At 36.5% G+C, this 16,459-nt stretch overlaps 1 protein-coding gene across 1 annotated transcript; it reads right to left on the reverse strand.

The window, feature by feature from the left end:
• Positions 1-880: 880 nt before the first annotated feature.
• Positions 881-3,418, reverse strand: LOC123654388 (SH3 domain-binding glutamic acid-rich protein homolog). Its single transcript, XM_045590299.1, has 4 exons — positions 3,212-3,418; positions 2,903-3,106; positions 2,354-2,449; positions 881-2,229 (listed from the first exon to the last, which is right to left on the reverse strand). Exons 1-4 carry the CDS (start codon positions 3,254-3,256, stop codon positions 1,789-1,791), a joined length of 786 nt encoding a protein of 261 aa, XP_045446255.1. The 5' UTR covers positions 3,257-3,418; the 3' UTR covers positions 881-1,788.
• Between the last annotated feature and the right edge of the window lie 13,041 nt (positions 3,419-16,459).

Here is a 16,459-nt window from a genome sequence, read left to right on the forward strand (position 1 = left end):
ATCCAGTTAATCCTCATATAATCCAGTTAGCTACTATTTTGTGTACTTGATGACCCAATTAATATGATAGATAATGACAAAGGCCAAGCACGGACTTATCAAATTTTATAATATTCTATATTAAAAAATTTATAATATACCTTATATACAATACTAGGCGACGTAATTTAGTAGGTACTTCTTTGGTCGACTGTTAGATTGGGTTGAATAAATTTATAAAAGTTCATTGTAGTTGTTGTTTTTTTTAGATTAATGAGCTTTAGATACTTATATAATAATAATAATATATAATAATAAATATCGTTGACTTTCATGTGTTCCTTTTACAACAAAATATAATGCCGCGTATTTTTTGCCTTTTGTTAACTTTTGGTGTGAATTAAAATTTATTTCATATAGATTGATAAGATTTTAGATATATAATGTACGTAATAGTTATTATCGATTGGGAACCTTTCTTATTGTTTATGCTCATATAAGAAGCATAACAATTGTAATTTTTATATAAATTCATAAAGAGATATAAGTTTGTTTAGATTTTTTTTTTTTTTTTATGTCACTAGGTCGGCAAACAAGCTACCGTAGCTTATAGACACCTGCAACACCAGAAGCATCGCAAGCGCGTTGCCGACCCAATCCCCAATCCCCCCAGGAGCTCTGGTCACCTTACTCACCAACAGGAACACAATACTGCTTGAAAACAGTATTATTTTGCTGTGATCTTCTGTAAGGTCGAGGTACTACCCCAGTCGGGCTGCTCCATATTTTGAGCAGGAAATTCCTGCTGTGCCCTACCTCAGTTATTATAAAAAAATTAGAAATAAAACAAAAGACAGTGTGTCGAATTTTGACGTAGTATGGTAAAAATAAAACTGACTTGGAGTGATCGCAGTATGTATTGTATTTGATTTTTTAAATGGTTTCGTGGCTAATTTATTATAAGTGAATGACAATAGTTACATTAATGCTTTATTTTATCAAATTTCAAATAATATTTAATTAATAAAAGGTGCTAGTATATTTCACATATCAAAATGATTATACATTCAAATGAATATGTTCACGTTTTGTAATTAAGCAGCATACTAGTGTTTTAAAAATAAACAATATCTAGCGTGTCCAAGGAAACCTAATATTTAAAGGCAGCAGTAATATTTACATCATTATGTAATGTATTAAAATAAAAGGTTTTAATAGTGTGGCAATAATATAATTGACATGACATAAAATTAGTATATTTGTCTTTAAAATTATTAATTTTATGAAATAATGAATAAAATAAAACTACAAAACAAAGACAAAAGCAAAGTTCATTTAAAAGAATGCCCATTAATAAGTGTAAAAGAAATATAAAATCAGCACCTTAGACTAAATATAATAGTCTTACATTTCCTAAGAATAATGTCATGTTACTCACTGAGTTTCTTGATAAATGAGCACTCTAAACAAATGGTTAATATAATATTAAAATTTTGAAAATAAATCCATAGATTAATACTTTAAAATAATATATGCCTTATAAGGGATAAACTCGTTAATAAACTCTTAAATTACACATAAATATTAGATCAATCTCTTACATTTCTTTTAAATAGGCCACTTCATAGCAACATTTAATTGTCGAAATGTAACATAAATCAACAAATAATTAATTGCATTATATACAAGAGCTTAATAATATGTGCCAAAAGATGATCAATGCAATATAAATAACACAATGGCGATGGATAGTGCTTCCTTAGTGCTAAATAGATGATTTGAGCTGTTAGCAAGAAGAACTTCTATCCACTACTCCGTGGAAGCCACCTGCTCACTCTGGATGAGGGCTACAGACGGATCATCTGCTTTCTGTTCTTTTACTTCTTCTTTTTCTGCTGACTGCTCACGTGAACTGATTGCTCCATTTTCATTGACAGCATCATCTGGGGCTGGTGTGTTTTCTTTTGAAATTTGTTTGGATTCAACTTCAGTCTCATCAGCTGATTTGTCCGGTTTATCTTCTGTAGCTTCATCATTGTCTTGCTTTTGACTAACAGGCAAAGCCTCTTTCTCTACAGAAGCCTCTTTTTCTAAATTGTCTTTTCCAACGTCATTAATAGCATCAGCAGAGGTTTCTCTCGTGTCAGCTCTATTTTCATCAGTGTCTTCTTTATTTTCTGTATTTTCCAAGTTTTGTTTTAATTTTTGTTCTTCTTCATTGTTTTGAACATCTCCATTAACAGCGTTTGCCTGAAGATTACAAGTGAATATGTTAAAGAAAGAAAGAACTGATTATAATTTTCTTTTAAACGTTCAGAGTAAATCACAATTTCTAGTATAAAATACAAATTTATATAATGTTAAGGATTCATACCCTGTTTTCTGTTGGAGTTTCTTCAGGTGGCGCCTCTACTTTCAAGAATTGCTCTAATGTATCTACTTCATTAGCTAAGTCAAATTGATCATAATCCTGAAAATGTAAATTCTTACTCATTAAGGATATTTTTATTTAGAGCAAGCATTAAAACTTAGGTAAGTCTAACTGTAGGCAATCGGGATCTAATTATATTTTCGTTCAAAAAAAAATTAACCTACCACCTTTGAGGATAGAATAACGCATGGCTCCTCTACACATTCATTCACGCGTTTTCACACAGGGGGCGAGGGCTGCCCTCGCTCCGTGCCGCCGGCTTCAAAAAAACACTCTAAGGGTAGGGCAGACCAAGACCAAATGGATAGTGCTATATCTAGCACACAACCCCCCCCCCACCTCTTCAACCTCTCTCCCCAAACCCCCATAAATTAGATCCCGATTATGTATAAAATGACCAAAACTTTTAATTTGAGTATGCCTGAATAATCAAAAACTTTAAGTAATTATTTTGGTAGAGTCAAAAACAATTCTACACATTTTTTTGCCTACCCCACAGTAGTCTTCATCGTTGAACACCTGGGGCGGCAATGGTGTGCGAGGAGTGGGATCGCTTACGGTGGCTCCATTCGATTTTGATTTGGTTTGCATAAAATCTTTGTCATCCTCTCGTCCAGGTTCCGTTATATCGATTATTTCATATTTAATATTTTTGGAATCTAGTATCATTAAAACACGTTGCTGTCTCTTTTTAACCTGAAATATACCGTGATAAATAATAAAAAAACATCTATGATTCACCAATGAAAAAAGTCTAGAAAAGCACCCGGTTGACCAGTAGTTCTTTAACGATAAGCTTACCTCTTTGTTTCCCGAAATACCGCTTATATACACTTTGACAACCATGTCTATAAATTAATTATATGATTACTTGAATATAAAATAAAATAAATTGAAATTTTAACTTATGAGGATAGGCTTGGCCATTAGACAATCTGTTTTAATAATAATAATTACTAAGCGCAGTTGTCAACAGTGACAAAGAATATAATGTTGCCATTGAAATTATAAAAAAACTACCATTATTAAGTTTTAGTAAGAAAAACAGAGTACATAACAGGCGGAAATATACAAACTGAAAAAGGGCTGGCAATTTGAAATGTTTCAGTAGTTTCAATTACTTCACAACGTTTCGTACTAATGCAGATTGATTTTTAAAAATAAATTAATAAATTTCTTATGATATTTAGGGGATTTTTTATATTCAGACTGGATTCATTCGTAATTAGACAACTATGTTAAACCTTAAAGCAGCGGTCGGCAATCTTTTGATGGGAAAGAGCTACAAGGTGGCAAAATAAACTAAAGGCAGGCCGCACCTGTGATCCTAGATTCTACCTGATACCTACGTACAATTGACCGTAAACCCATAGAAAAAATAAAAATGGTATTAAAATTGTTAAAACATACGGAATTTAATTCGTACACGTCATACTTAGGTACATTATGTTTAAATGTTTATGTTTGGCCTTTATAGTTAGAAAAATAACCACCGAAAAAACATTCACTGACCGCAAGTAAGGCGTCTGCGAGCTTCACATGGCCCACGGGCCGCGTGTTGCCGACTGCTGTTTTAAAACGTTAAGCTAATATTAAGTTTTAAAAAATTCATTAATTTTGTTATTAATGTAATTAAGCACCTGCATAATATTTAAAGTTAAAATTACTCGTTTAAGGAATTGCTAAAATATTTTGTTAGGATAATACTTATTATGTATGTATTTGTGTATATTTGTTTACGTAAGTATATTTACACGTTTATGTTTCACTTTAAATGGTATATCACAATTTGTATAACTACATTGACACAATAACATCTCCTCTGCTCCTAGGTTGCCTCGAAGAAATCGCTTTTCAGCTGTTATGATACTTTATTAAAATCAATCTGTTTTGTTTAGCGTACAATAAAGTGTCTTGTTGTGTTATGTTGTTTTTACGTTTAATTTTTACCTGTTACTGTAGTAGCTGATATCTGAGAATTAGCAGTCGGCCTTAGTTAGCGGGTGTGTATTTAAGTTCACTGTACACACGAATATTACTCTATTATATATAATATGTACTCTATTATGCATAATATGTATGTCAAAAAAAAAAAAGGTCTAAGGAGCCCGGTATGAGCCTCTAAAATGTTTGTCATGAGCGGGCATTGAACCCGCCACCGCATGTGCAACAGCCAGTGCCGTGACCGCTGTGCCTTCGCGTCACCCACTTTAGTAAGAAACAGCGCGGGAAATTTCAATAAATATCGTTTAAGTTCTTAAACTTTCGAAAAGTATTGTGTTACTTTTTAATTCTTTTTATTTTTTAACAAAACTTTATAAAATCTTTATTTTTAAAAGTAAAGTATGATTTCTATGCCTGTCTGTAGTGTGTGTAGTCTAGTATCCTTCTCAACACGGTTGCCTGGTAGAGATCACTTTTTAACGATAATTTTGCCGATTATACAAAGTTCTGTTGTAAATCTTAATATATTGTCTTTGGTGTAAAATAAAAAATGTTTATTATTAATATAAGCTATACAGTATTCCGCAAGACTCCGCCGTTGCCGGTCCCAAGGCCGGATGTGAAAGGAGGGTTCGTGAGAAGAACCACTCACTGGGAAAAACCAGCGGTTTAGGCTACCAGAAGCCTTAGGTCTCCATAAAAAGACTGGCCCTGCGAGCTCGGTTGCAAAGATGGCAGCCCCATCACCGTGATCGGGATGCTGTGGGCTAATCACCTGCACATTCTTAAACTAACAGATTTTGAAACCCTCAAAGAGAAATAAAGACCGATCCCCCTTATTACCGATGACCTTTAGCGCAAAATTACGGACACGGATTGGATGTTGGAATGTCAGAACCATGACTCAACCTGAAAGGGTTCCCCAGGTAGCCAAAATCATGCGGGACTACAGTATTTGTGTCCTAGGATTAAGCGAAATGAAATGGAATGGATTTGGTGAAATAACATCTGATTTTGACTCGACCCTTCTGTACAGTGGAAAAGAGGATGAGAACGCAACGCGGGAGTACGGCGTGGGGTTGCTCCTAAGCCGTAGCGCGAAGAACAGCCTTCTGTCCTGGAATCCGATATCGGAACGAATTATCACAGCTCGGTTCTCATCTAGAGTCAGAAAAATCACTGTGATCCAATGTTACGCTACTACTAACTAACTCGGCATTGCCGGATGTAAAGGAGAGTTTTTACGAGCAGCTGGAATCGACCTTGAAGAACACAAAGAAGCAGGATATAGTAATCCTAATGGGGAGACCTGAATGCCAAGATGGGCTCAGACAACGAGGATCGAGAGCATTACATGGGTCGCGAAGGGGCCGCCAGAGTAATAAACGAAAACGGAGAACTCTTCGGTGACCTGTGCTCTGTGCACGATCTGGTGATCGGAGGAACCCTGTTCAAGCACAAGAAGTGCCACAAGATCACCTGGATTTCTCCTGATGGTGTAACCCGAAACCAGATCGATCGTATTGCGATAAGCAGAGCATGGAGAACATCGCTACTCGATGTTAGGAACCGTCGCGGCGCAGATGCAGATAGCGATCACCATCTTGTTGTCACTGATGCACGTCTCAGGATGGCAACAGCTCGACGTAAGGTTGAGAAGGCATCCAAAAAGTTCAATTTGCAGATCCCGAGGAGCGAAGAGGGAAGAAAGGAGTTTAGTATCTGCCTTTGCAACCAACTTGAACTTTTGAAAGACCTGGAAAACGAGGACATGGACGAAACTTGGCATCGTGTGCGTACTGCCTTTACTAAAGCCGGCGACAAAGCCCTGGGCTATAAACGCTCCAAACAGGAACCTTGGATGTCCCAGAGGCTGTGGTCGGCAACAGAGAAAAGGCAAAGCATAAAGCTAGACCTGTTGGCCGCTAATAACCTTACCGCCAAAAACACCCTCGATGAGGAGTAAGCAGCCATACGTCTCCGAATTCGTAAATTGGCTAGACGTGACAGACGATGCGCCACCGACGAGCTAGCCGACCGGGCCAACACAGCAGCCAAGATATCAAACATGAGGGAGTTGTATGATGTCACTAAGCGCTTGTGCAACGAGTCACGTCCCTCCAAAAAGCCGCTGAAGGACGCCACGGGATAGCTGCTTTGTACTACAGAGGAGCAACTGAAACGATGGACCGAACAGTCCCCAACCTGTTTACCCAATGCAAACTCAGCCGACAACTGTTCCGAACAGCCCAGGACCACTCCTGAATCTGCCAAAGACTTCACCTACACACGCAGAAGTAGTCGCTGCCATCAAACAGCTAAAGGCAGTAAAGGCACCAGGAGTGGACAACATCAACGTGGAGCTCTTTAAGGCGGACCCGGCTAGGTCAGCCGAAATACTTTGTACTCTCTTGCAGCGCGTTTGGGAAACGGAGCGTGGCCCCTGTGAATGGAAGCAAGGTTTGCTCGTGAAGGTATCAAAGAAAGGTGCGTTGTCAGTCAGCGATAACTGGACGGGCATTACGCTCTTACCAACTCTGCTAAAGTACTGGCAAAAGTACTTCTCACCCGTATGTCCCCAGTGATTATAAAACCACTTCGGGAGGAGCAGGCCGGGTTCCGTTCTGAGCGTTCATGCACTGACTACACGAACACGTTGCGCGTACTCATCAAATCGTGCGTGGAGTGGCGAGCCGAACTTTTCCTGGCTTTCGTCGACTTCGAGAAAGCCTTCGATTCCGTGAAGTGGAGCGCACTGTGGTCCAGCCTCAGGCGAAGAGGAATACCGAGCGAATACCGATTCGATGACTGCAGGAGTCAAACAGGGCTGCCTCCTGTCAGCGCTGCTCTTCGTCGTCCTGCTCGACGACGTCATGCGGAAGGTAACCGAGACACCTAGAGGCATCGCATGGAACGATAGCTCGCATCTGGAGGGCCTCGAATACGCAGACAACATAGTGTTGATCTCGTCTTTACTGCCCGATCTACAAATGAAGCTGGACTCATTACGAGAGGTAGCTCAAGATAAGGGGCTAAGAATCAATGCTAAGAAGAACGTCGAAATGCGAATTCAGTCATGCGACAATCGCCCCATTAGACTCAATGGTACACCACTGGAATCTGTCGCGAAATTTGTATATCTCGGCAGCACCGTGACCAACAGCGGAGGCTCTGATGACGACGTCGACGCGCGAATCAAAAAAGCGATAGGCGCCTTTGCCCAATTAAAACCGGTCTGGGATTCGAACGTGTTCACCCGGCGGATCAAGATTTCCCTCTTCGATTCCATAGTGAAGTCTGTCTTGCTCTTCGGCTGCGAGACATGGGAAGAGACAAAGCTACAAGTGTTCATCAATAAATGCCCAAGATTCATCCTGCGCAGATTCTGGCCGAACACTATCAGCAAGGATCTCTGGAATCGATGCCACCAAATCCCGATCAAGCAAAAAATTGCTCAGCGGAAGTGGAAGTGGATAGGGCACACCCTCCGAAGACCAGAGGACAGCACCGCCAGACTCGCGTTCACGTGGAGGCCGCGCGGGAGCAGGAGGCGGGGCCGGCCGGCGCACACGTGATAGTGGACTATCGACGCCCAGCTGCGAGCAGCCGGGCGTAGTTGGAGGGTCGCGGAGCGAGAGGCACAGGACAGGAGTGGATGGAGAAGTCTCACGAGGGCTCTCTGTACCACTGGGGTACCATAGGACAGCAACAACATACAGTATTAACTTCGGCCTAATTCAGGAATATATATAACTAGCTTCTGCGCGTGACTTCGTCCGCGTGGAACAGAGGCGCGTGCAATACTTGATCATTATTTTGCTGCGATGTTATTTAAAACTGCGATATCTCCTGAGATACTCATTGAAATCGAATTATGTGGAAGGCAATTTTGTTTTAAACTAAATACTTGTGATAAATAACGTATTTATTTAGATAAGGATTAATATCATGTCTATAATAAAATAATAATCATAGATATAGTAAAAAAAAGTAGATAATGCGCGGCCTTTGTTGTTAGTGAAGCCACAAAACTCGGCTCCTTCAAGTAAATACACGCGCTCACGCACACATATGCATCAAACTACGCTCATTTTCGTTAGTATGTCACGAGGCTTCATACAGTAACTTTGCTTATAAAATGCCGTCTTGTGTGATTAAATGGTGCAAAAACAATACCAAAGTAAACAAAAAATCTGAAGGAATATCGTTTCACACGTAAGTACATATAAAACTTTAAATTTATTGTTATTCCAAAATAATATTGAGGTTATTCGGAACTTACAATTTCAATGTCACGAAATGACGTACCACGGGAGTGTTGCCAGTAGTTCTTTTTTTCAATACCCCAAAATGTGGGTAAGTAAATTGTACGCAATCAGAAAAAATAATTAAGTAAAAAGTAGACATAGTTATTGTTTTTTTTTTCTCGTGTTATTTTATGTTACATAAATTGAAAATAAAAAAATCAAAATATATTTATGAATTATTAACTCGTTTGTTTTATGTTTTAACTTTTTACAATTTTTGAGTAAACTAGGTACCCATATTTTACTATCAAATTTCATGGTTTTAGGTTTCCAACGAATATTTTAATAAGAGGTGAATGGGTAGCGGCTGTAAGACTGAGAAAATGACCACGATTATGCTGGCCATGCGCATAAAGTCAATTTAATACGATTAGTGATTGAAAAATATTTGAATATAAGACTACATCATATTAGTAAAATGCAAACAATGACGATGACTCTGAGTTCTAAGCGACAAAAATTTAAAAAATTTATACAACATAAAGGATTCTAGGTTTAAGAAAAATAGTTAAAAAAAACCGACTGCAAACTGAAAAGAGATAAACAGAGGGGATAGGAAGTGTCCATTCATACGATTATCTTACGAATATATTTTTTTATTATTCTACCGATTTTTTGTTTTATTTTTATTAAATTTATTTAAAACTATAAACAGGTTTTTATTTTCACATACCCATTTTACCTATATTAAATTAATTGTTTAATAAAAATTTTAGGGACTTTTTTTAAAAGGTGTCAACACTTCACTCACTCACACATCTTTAAAAAAGTGGCTTCAGTTTTCTGTTCTAGGTGCGTTATCTACCTTTTTTTACTTGATCTATGATAATAATTAAAAAAAAAAAAAAAAAAAAACAAAAAACCACGCACAAAGAGAGAATGATTTGAATTATCCTTCAATTTCATGCCTCCGACTGCATATTATCTACGACGTTGCATAAAATTTCGAAGGACTACCGTATTAATATATTTTAAATGTACAGCACAAAATATTTGATATTGTTTTTATTTATTTCGCTGACTTTGTGTGCATATTGAATTTTTATCTTGTTCCAGCTTTTTCAGTTAATTTTCTATTCGTTGTTCTTCACGCAGGCGGGTTTTTTGTTTTTTTTTTTAATTATTATTTTATTTATGTCTTTTTAGTCAGACAAATTACGTAATTGGTTCAATTCATTAAAACAGTTTACATCATGTGGTTGATTAAGTAATTTTTTAGGGTGAAGAGAACTGATAGCAAGCCCGGAGAAAGATCCTACTCTGCTCAAAGCAACGTAAGCCTGACCTTTAGCAAATAGGTGACTGCTTATGTCAACAACTATTAGTTTTAATATAATGAAATTATTATTAAAATTATTTGTTTGTATTTGGTATTATGTATTGTTATTGATTTTATTAATGTAATTGTAAATTGGTGTGACATTTATTAATTTTTATTTATAATTTTAAAGTTTTAAAATCCTTGTATTGTGCCCTTCAATTTGATACCTATATAGTAGTATTCGAGAAAAAAAAATTTTTTTTCATTAACTACAATGGTTTCGCGCAGCCGCCATGTTTGATTTTTTTTTAATGTCACCTATCTAAGAACACTTGGGCAGCTAAGACGAACCTAACGATACCTCAATTATGTAAATCCGTTCAGTGGTTCTGGAAATATGAGGTAGTAAAGAATATTACATACATACATAGAAGATACGCGCGAAAAACATAACCCTTCCTTGGCAGTCGGGTAAAAACATCTTCGCAAATAATGCATTATTTTAAAACAAACTTGGTTAGCATAAAAAAGGTTATAATGAGCCAACCTTAAAAGATATTTTTTAGAACATTTAAAGGGGAACAACTCTGTCATACATCATTTTTGCGTCACTTTAACCGTTTCCGCAGCGCACGCAGAGGAAGCTCTCAAAAGGTAAAAAGAATCCCCGATTTTGAAACGTTCTTCATTGGTGCTCCGCTCCTTTTGGTATAAGCGTGATTGATATATAGCCTTCCTCGATAAACGGGCTATCTAACATTAAAAGAATTTTTCAAATGGGACCAGTAGTTTCTGAAATTAGCGCATTCAAACAATCAAACAAAAATTAAAACGTCTTAACAAACACATAAATTCAGGCTGTGATCTAATAGAAAAATTCTAAGGACAAGTAAGGTATTTTTCCGATAAGTAAATAACACTCCATTGTAATTCATACAAATTTAATGAATTTTTAATTTTTTTAATATACAAATGTGTATTGTCTAAATTGTCTTGTAAAAAATTGCATTAAATCGCAACTTATTAAGTATATTTAATAAATTAAGAGAGTAAAGCAACCAAGCAAAAACGGAATGTCTTTATTTGTCTGTAATATTTACTGAAAAGGAAGCATAAACAAGTTAACAAGTGTATGGCAGTATTTTATTGACATTCACATTCTGTGGGAACATGAAATCCTTTAGAAATTAGTTTTTTTTTTAAGTTCCAATTAGCTTTTAAAATATTTCTTTCCCGATCTTTACGTGTTTTAAAATATTTTATATTATTAAAAATTACATTAGAAGAATTAGATATGTACCACACTTTTTTTTAATCAAACAATAATACAACACCTCCTAAACTTCGTAGATTATTTAAATAAACTTCAATAAAATGGAAAAGTTAGAGATCGTGGAAATCAAAAAAATATTCCACAGTATTGTGCTACCCATGGAACTAAAAATTAATTCTTTGGTTGATACGGTTCGCTCTTTAGAAGAAAAAATAGATGTGTTTATTTCATTAAACAAAGAACAGAAGAAAATGGCTAACAATACCGAAGATAATCAATTCACGCAAGGCAAGAACGAGACGGCATCGACGTCATCCGCCGTGCGGCAGCCCGCTCTGCGCGAGACCGAGACCAAGTTTGTCGCCGAGCTGATGATGACGCGTCGTCAACGTCGGCAAGCAGCGGCGGTGACCGATGATGCCCGAGTTAAAGCGGCAGCTTTTGACGAGGATGACGTCGAATGCAGCGCGTCATTGCATTGCGCTCAGGCAACCGCCGATGTGGGGATAACTACATTACCACACACGCACCAGTGTCGTTCATCGCATGCAATACATTTAACGCCAGCGTCTACATTGATGCTACAAGACAGGCGCGTTATGAATGGCGAGAAGCAAGAGGAGCAATGGACTACTGTCTGCGTTGAAAACAACGTAGACCAGTTATTCGAGTGACGGGTGAATCGAATGCTATGCTAACGGCATTGAAAAAAAGTGATCGATTCACCTATGGTCCCTGAAAAATGATACAACTACGGGGAGTGTCGTACATGATGAGGTAAAAGCCCACCGACATTCCGTATATTGTGGAAAAATTAGAGTTAACACAACAACAACTACGCTTCTTTTGTTGTTAACTTGTTACGGTTCCGGAAAGCCTCTTTTCGTTTTTCATGTCAGCGGAGAACTGGCCATCGAATACACGACTCAACGAGTGGTTTCGTAAACAAACAACAGTTGAGAGAAACAAAAATTAATAGCTTGGAATGTGAAGAATCGTCTCGTGTTGGTGTATATTATCAAAACGTTCGCGGCTTACGTACCTACCAAGATATTTCATTTGAATGCAGGAATTACCGCATGCTGATATATTTTTGCTATCTGAAACTTGGCTCACTCCTGGTATTACTGATGCTGAGATTATCCCTAGTGGATATCAGATACTTAGAGTTGACAGACAGGGCCTACAGAGAGGAGGTGGTGTAGCTATTATAGCTCCCCCAAAATATATACCTACTGCAGCCAGTCTAAGTGTGTAATATGCCTGTGGGTTGTCAGTTTGTGTGTGCCAATATATCGAAACAAAATAAAATAGTGCTATTAACTGTGGGATGTTTATATATTCCACCACGTATGAAAGACGAAATATATTTATTAATATTTAACATAATTGAAACTATATGTTTAAAATATAATAATGTGTTTTGTGGTGATTTGAACTTGAAAATTAATTCAACTAGTGTTAGAGTTAGAGTAAATTTTGAATATCTTCTGTCGTTCTGCGAAATACAACCGGTAATGGTGTTTAGTTATTGCTGAGTAAACAACATGCGCCAGCCCGCAGTGAAGCAGGATGGTGGATTAAGCTGCAATCGTTCTGCTATATGGAAACAATTATAACGATGGCCAGCAGTGGGATATTACTGGCTGAATCCAGAATCAATACGTAGGACGTAGTGCTACAATTGTTGCATATTCGGACAGATCGTGCTAACGAATCGTCTGCCACGCGGCTCATAGCGGCAGCTCTGGTGACATCGATACTCATTGCTGAAAAAAAAAACAGGTGAAATACGAGATGTACTCGTAGATGTGAAGTGATAATCACGGAGCGGCTTTTGCATCATCGCCGAAATATTGGGAGCTTTAGATGACAATCGCGCAATTAATCCCGCACTTACTTGTATGCTAGCAAAACATCTGCAAAAGACCGAAAGATAAAATTTGACAATTTGAAAAAGATGTGCCAGACCTATTTAGCTTCGACCTTAACCTCCTATAACGCGAACTTCTTTAAAATTATTATTTCTGAATTCAAACGAAGTCTACAAGTCAATAGATTTAAGCGTTTAGACCCGACGACACATGAACGTATAAGCAGTAGTACTCCTTACCAAGACCGAAATGATACTGATATACATAATTTAAAGTTTGATGTAACCTCACAGACAGAGCCCTTACCGAATTATCGTCAACTGATACAGTCGACGAGAAGAGTACAATAACATCCCCAAGTCCATTCCCAATTTCACATGTCTAAAACATAGAATGTTTTTGTACAAACTTCTTAATAATTATATTGTTTCACCTTTTTTATTAAGTAAAATAAACCCGAGTTGCCCCCGAACGAATCCTCGTCCTAGACATCTGTTTCACATCCCGTTTTACAAAAAAAAAGTACACTGGCAACAATTTTATGTGGCGTGCTACAAATTTCTATAACAAGCATCTACAGGAAACTGATATTTTTAATTGCAAAATAGGAAGATACAAGCGGGACGTTAAGCAAATGCTTAAATATATCCCTACTTAGATTAGAGATTTTTCCTTTCTTTTACACTAATTTAACAAAAAAAAAATCTCTGTTAATTTTTTTCCCAAACAATATGTTTCACGCAATGTTATAGTGCTGTTGTATCTATTACAGTATCTATTACACAAAAATACAAATGTAATATTTCTTATTTCTAATATTTGTATCACTTTTGTTTAGTTTTGTAAACGACTCTTGTGTCGATAATTGGAATAATTTAAAATAAAAATCTACCACCTTGGAACTTAAGAAACCGACCGATGGCGGGATACCCGTCTAACCGCTGGCTCTGAAATACACAGGCCGAAGACGGGCAGCAGCGTCTTAGGTGCGACAAAGCCAGCCCTGCGGTCACCAACCCGCCTGCCCAGCGTGGTGACTATGGGCAACACACATGAGATCACGCATTTTTGGCGCGAACTTGTGGAGGCCTATGTCCAGCAGTAGACTGCAATAGGCTGAAATGATGAAAATAAAAAATCTTGTAAAAAAAAAACAATCATAATTAGATTAATAAACATTGCTACAATCATAAATTAGTAGGCCATGTAGAGACCTAATATTGTTACATAAAATTTGCATTAAAAAAACAGGATTTTTTAAAAAACGATGTGCGATTAATTTCGAAGATTATACCTACAAATCACAAGAAAAATTAGCTCAGAAAATAATACTGAATGAAACTTCATTTTTAAATATTACTCTCTTCACTTCTGGAGTTAGTATAACTTACTTGATTTTAAAAATGAAATATCTGTAACAGAGATAACAACTGCTGAACAGAACGACAAAAGCTCTAATATAATGCCGAGTATTAGAAGCGTAATCCGTCACATGAAACTATAACTGCGAATCTTCGGTTGTTGTGTCAAAACTTATTTCGATACAGGTCAGTTTCCTCATAATTTTTTGTCAAGGATTGTTTAATCGCTCTTTAATAATAAAAATAGGTAAAAAAACTTTTTAAGTTAAACGGTTTTATGTTAAACATACATTGCAATGTTTAAGATAAATGTACTAAAAACCAAAAAATAATAAAATAGATACAGTCGTGGGAATTATAAACATATGCATAGACTAGACTAAAATAAAACCGTGGGGCACGTCAATTGTCTACAATCGTTGATTAAAATGTTTGTTTTGTAATGTTACACTATAATTAGGCAGTTGTTCAACCGACAACGATGGACGTGTGATAAGTAGGGCTAGAATGTGGAAACAAGCTAGCAAGCTCGATTATAAGCGAGTTTTAGGGTTTCATAGTGGTGAGCGAGTAGTACTTTTAATCATATGTTTGGTCGATTAAAGACAAACTACGAGCAGTGAAACGATTCCTCGCCAGCCAGCAGTGTGAATGTCCAACGATAAACTAGTTGAAACATCTCTTTTATTTACATGGAGTGTATAACTATTGGAATTTCCATGAGCAAGAAAATAGTAAGTAATTTCCTCACCGTCTGCGGGCCAACTGCCTATTTTAACGACGAATTAAACGATTCTTCTATCGCACATTAAGTCGATAATTTGTAGACAATTGACGTGCCCCACGGTTTTATTTTAGTCTAGTCTATGCATATGTTTATAATTCCCACGACTGTATCTATTTTATTATTTTTTGGTTTTTAGTACATTTATCTTAAACATTGCAATGTATGTTTAACATAAAACCGTTTAACTTAAAAAGTTATTTTACCTATTTTTATTTTATAGTTTTTAGTTTTTATTTCGCATTCTGTTTAATTCATTTAGTGCTTCATTATTGCAAGGCCCATCTTAAATATTGAGGTTGTATAGTGCACTGTATTCTTCTTGTCAAGCCCTTTTATTTGATACCCATATTGGTGGGATTGATAAAAAATTGTTATCAGACATTTGGTAGCGGCGGCCAGCTTAGATTTCAATTTTGCATAGTAAATTGTATTCTACTTGTTGAGACCTTTCATTTGATACCCATGTTGATGGGATTGATAAAACCTAAGTTATCCGCCATTTTGTAGAGGCCGCCATCTTGGATTTTAATTTTATATAGTACATTGATTATACTGGTTGAGCACTTTCATTTGATACCCATATTGATGGGATCGATAAAACCTACGTTATCCGCCATTTTGTAGCGGCCGCCATCTTGTATTTCAATTTTTTATAGTATATTGTATTCTGCTTGTTGAGCCCTTTCATTTGATACCCATATTGATGGGATTGATAAAACCTACGTTATCCGCCATTTTGTAGCGGCCGCCATCTTGGATTTCAATTTTTTATAGTATATTGTATTCTGCTTGTTGAGCCCTTTCATTTGATACCCATATTGATGGGATTAATAAAACATAAATTATCCGCCATTTTGTAGCGGCGGCCATCTTGAATTTATAATGATAATGAATAAACATAATTGTATTGTCACCAAAATCCAAAGTGTATACAAAATTTCAGATTAATCGGTTGACAGGAAGAGGGTGAAATTTGAATTACTAAATTTGACCCAAGAATAAATAATAAAAAAAAAATAAAACAAACGGGGTGAGCTAAATAAAACCGTTTAAAAAACACTTTCCGCTAAAATTGAAATTACTACAAATATAAACATAGAAGAAATTATTTTAAAAATTGAGCTGATGTTAATTTCCTAACCAGATCTGCGAAACCCGTAAAGTTCAGTTGGATAATAGTGGATATTCAAGTAAAAAATTTAGGAACGAAGCCATAAATTAAATAAATAGTGCAAATTACAC

Source organism: Melitaea cinxia, chromosome 6 (assembly GCF_905220565.1).
Source record: "Melitaea cinxia chromosome 6, ilMelCinx1.1, whole genome shotgun sequence".
In the NCBI taxonomy this organism is placed as follows: Eukaryota; Metazoa; Arthropoda; class Insecta; order Lepidoptera; family Nymphalidae; genus Melitaea; species Melitaea cinxia.

Excerpts from the sequence above, each read along its gene's own strand:
- LOC123654388 (XM_045590299.1), bottom strand. The coding sequence starts at position 3,256 with ATGGTTGTCAAAGTGTATATAAGCGGTATTTCGGGAAACAAAGAG. Across the intron at positions 3,107-3,211 it reads GTATTTCGGGAAACAAAGAG|GTTAAAAAGAGACAGCAACG; the intron begins GTAAGCTTATCG and ends GGTATATTTCAG. Across the intron at positions 2,450-2,902 it reads ACGATGAAGACTACTGTGGG|GATTATGATCAATTTGACTT; the intron begins GTAGGCAAAAAA and ends TTACATTTTCAG.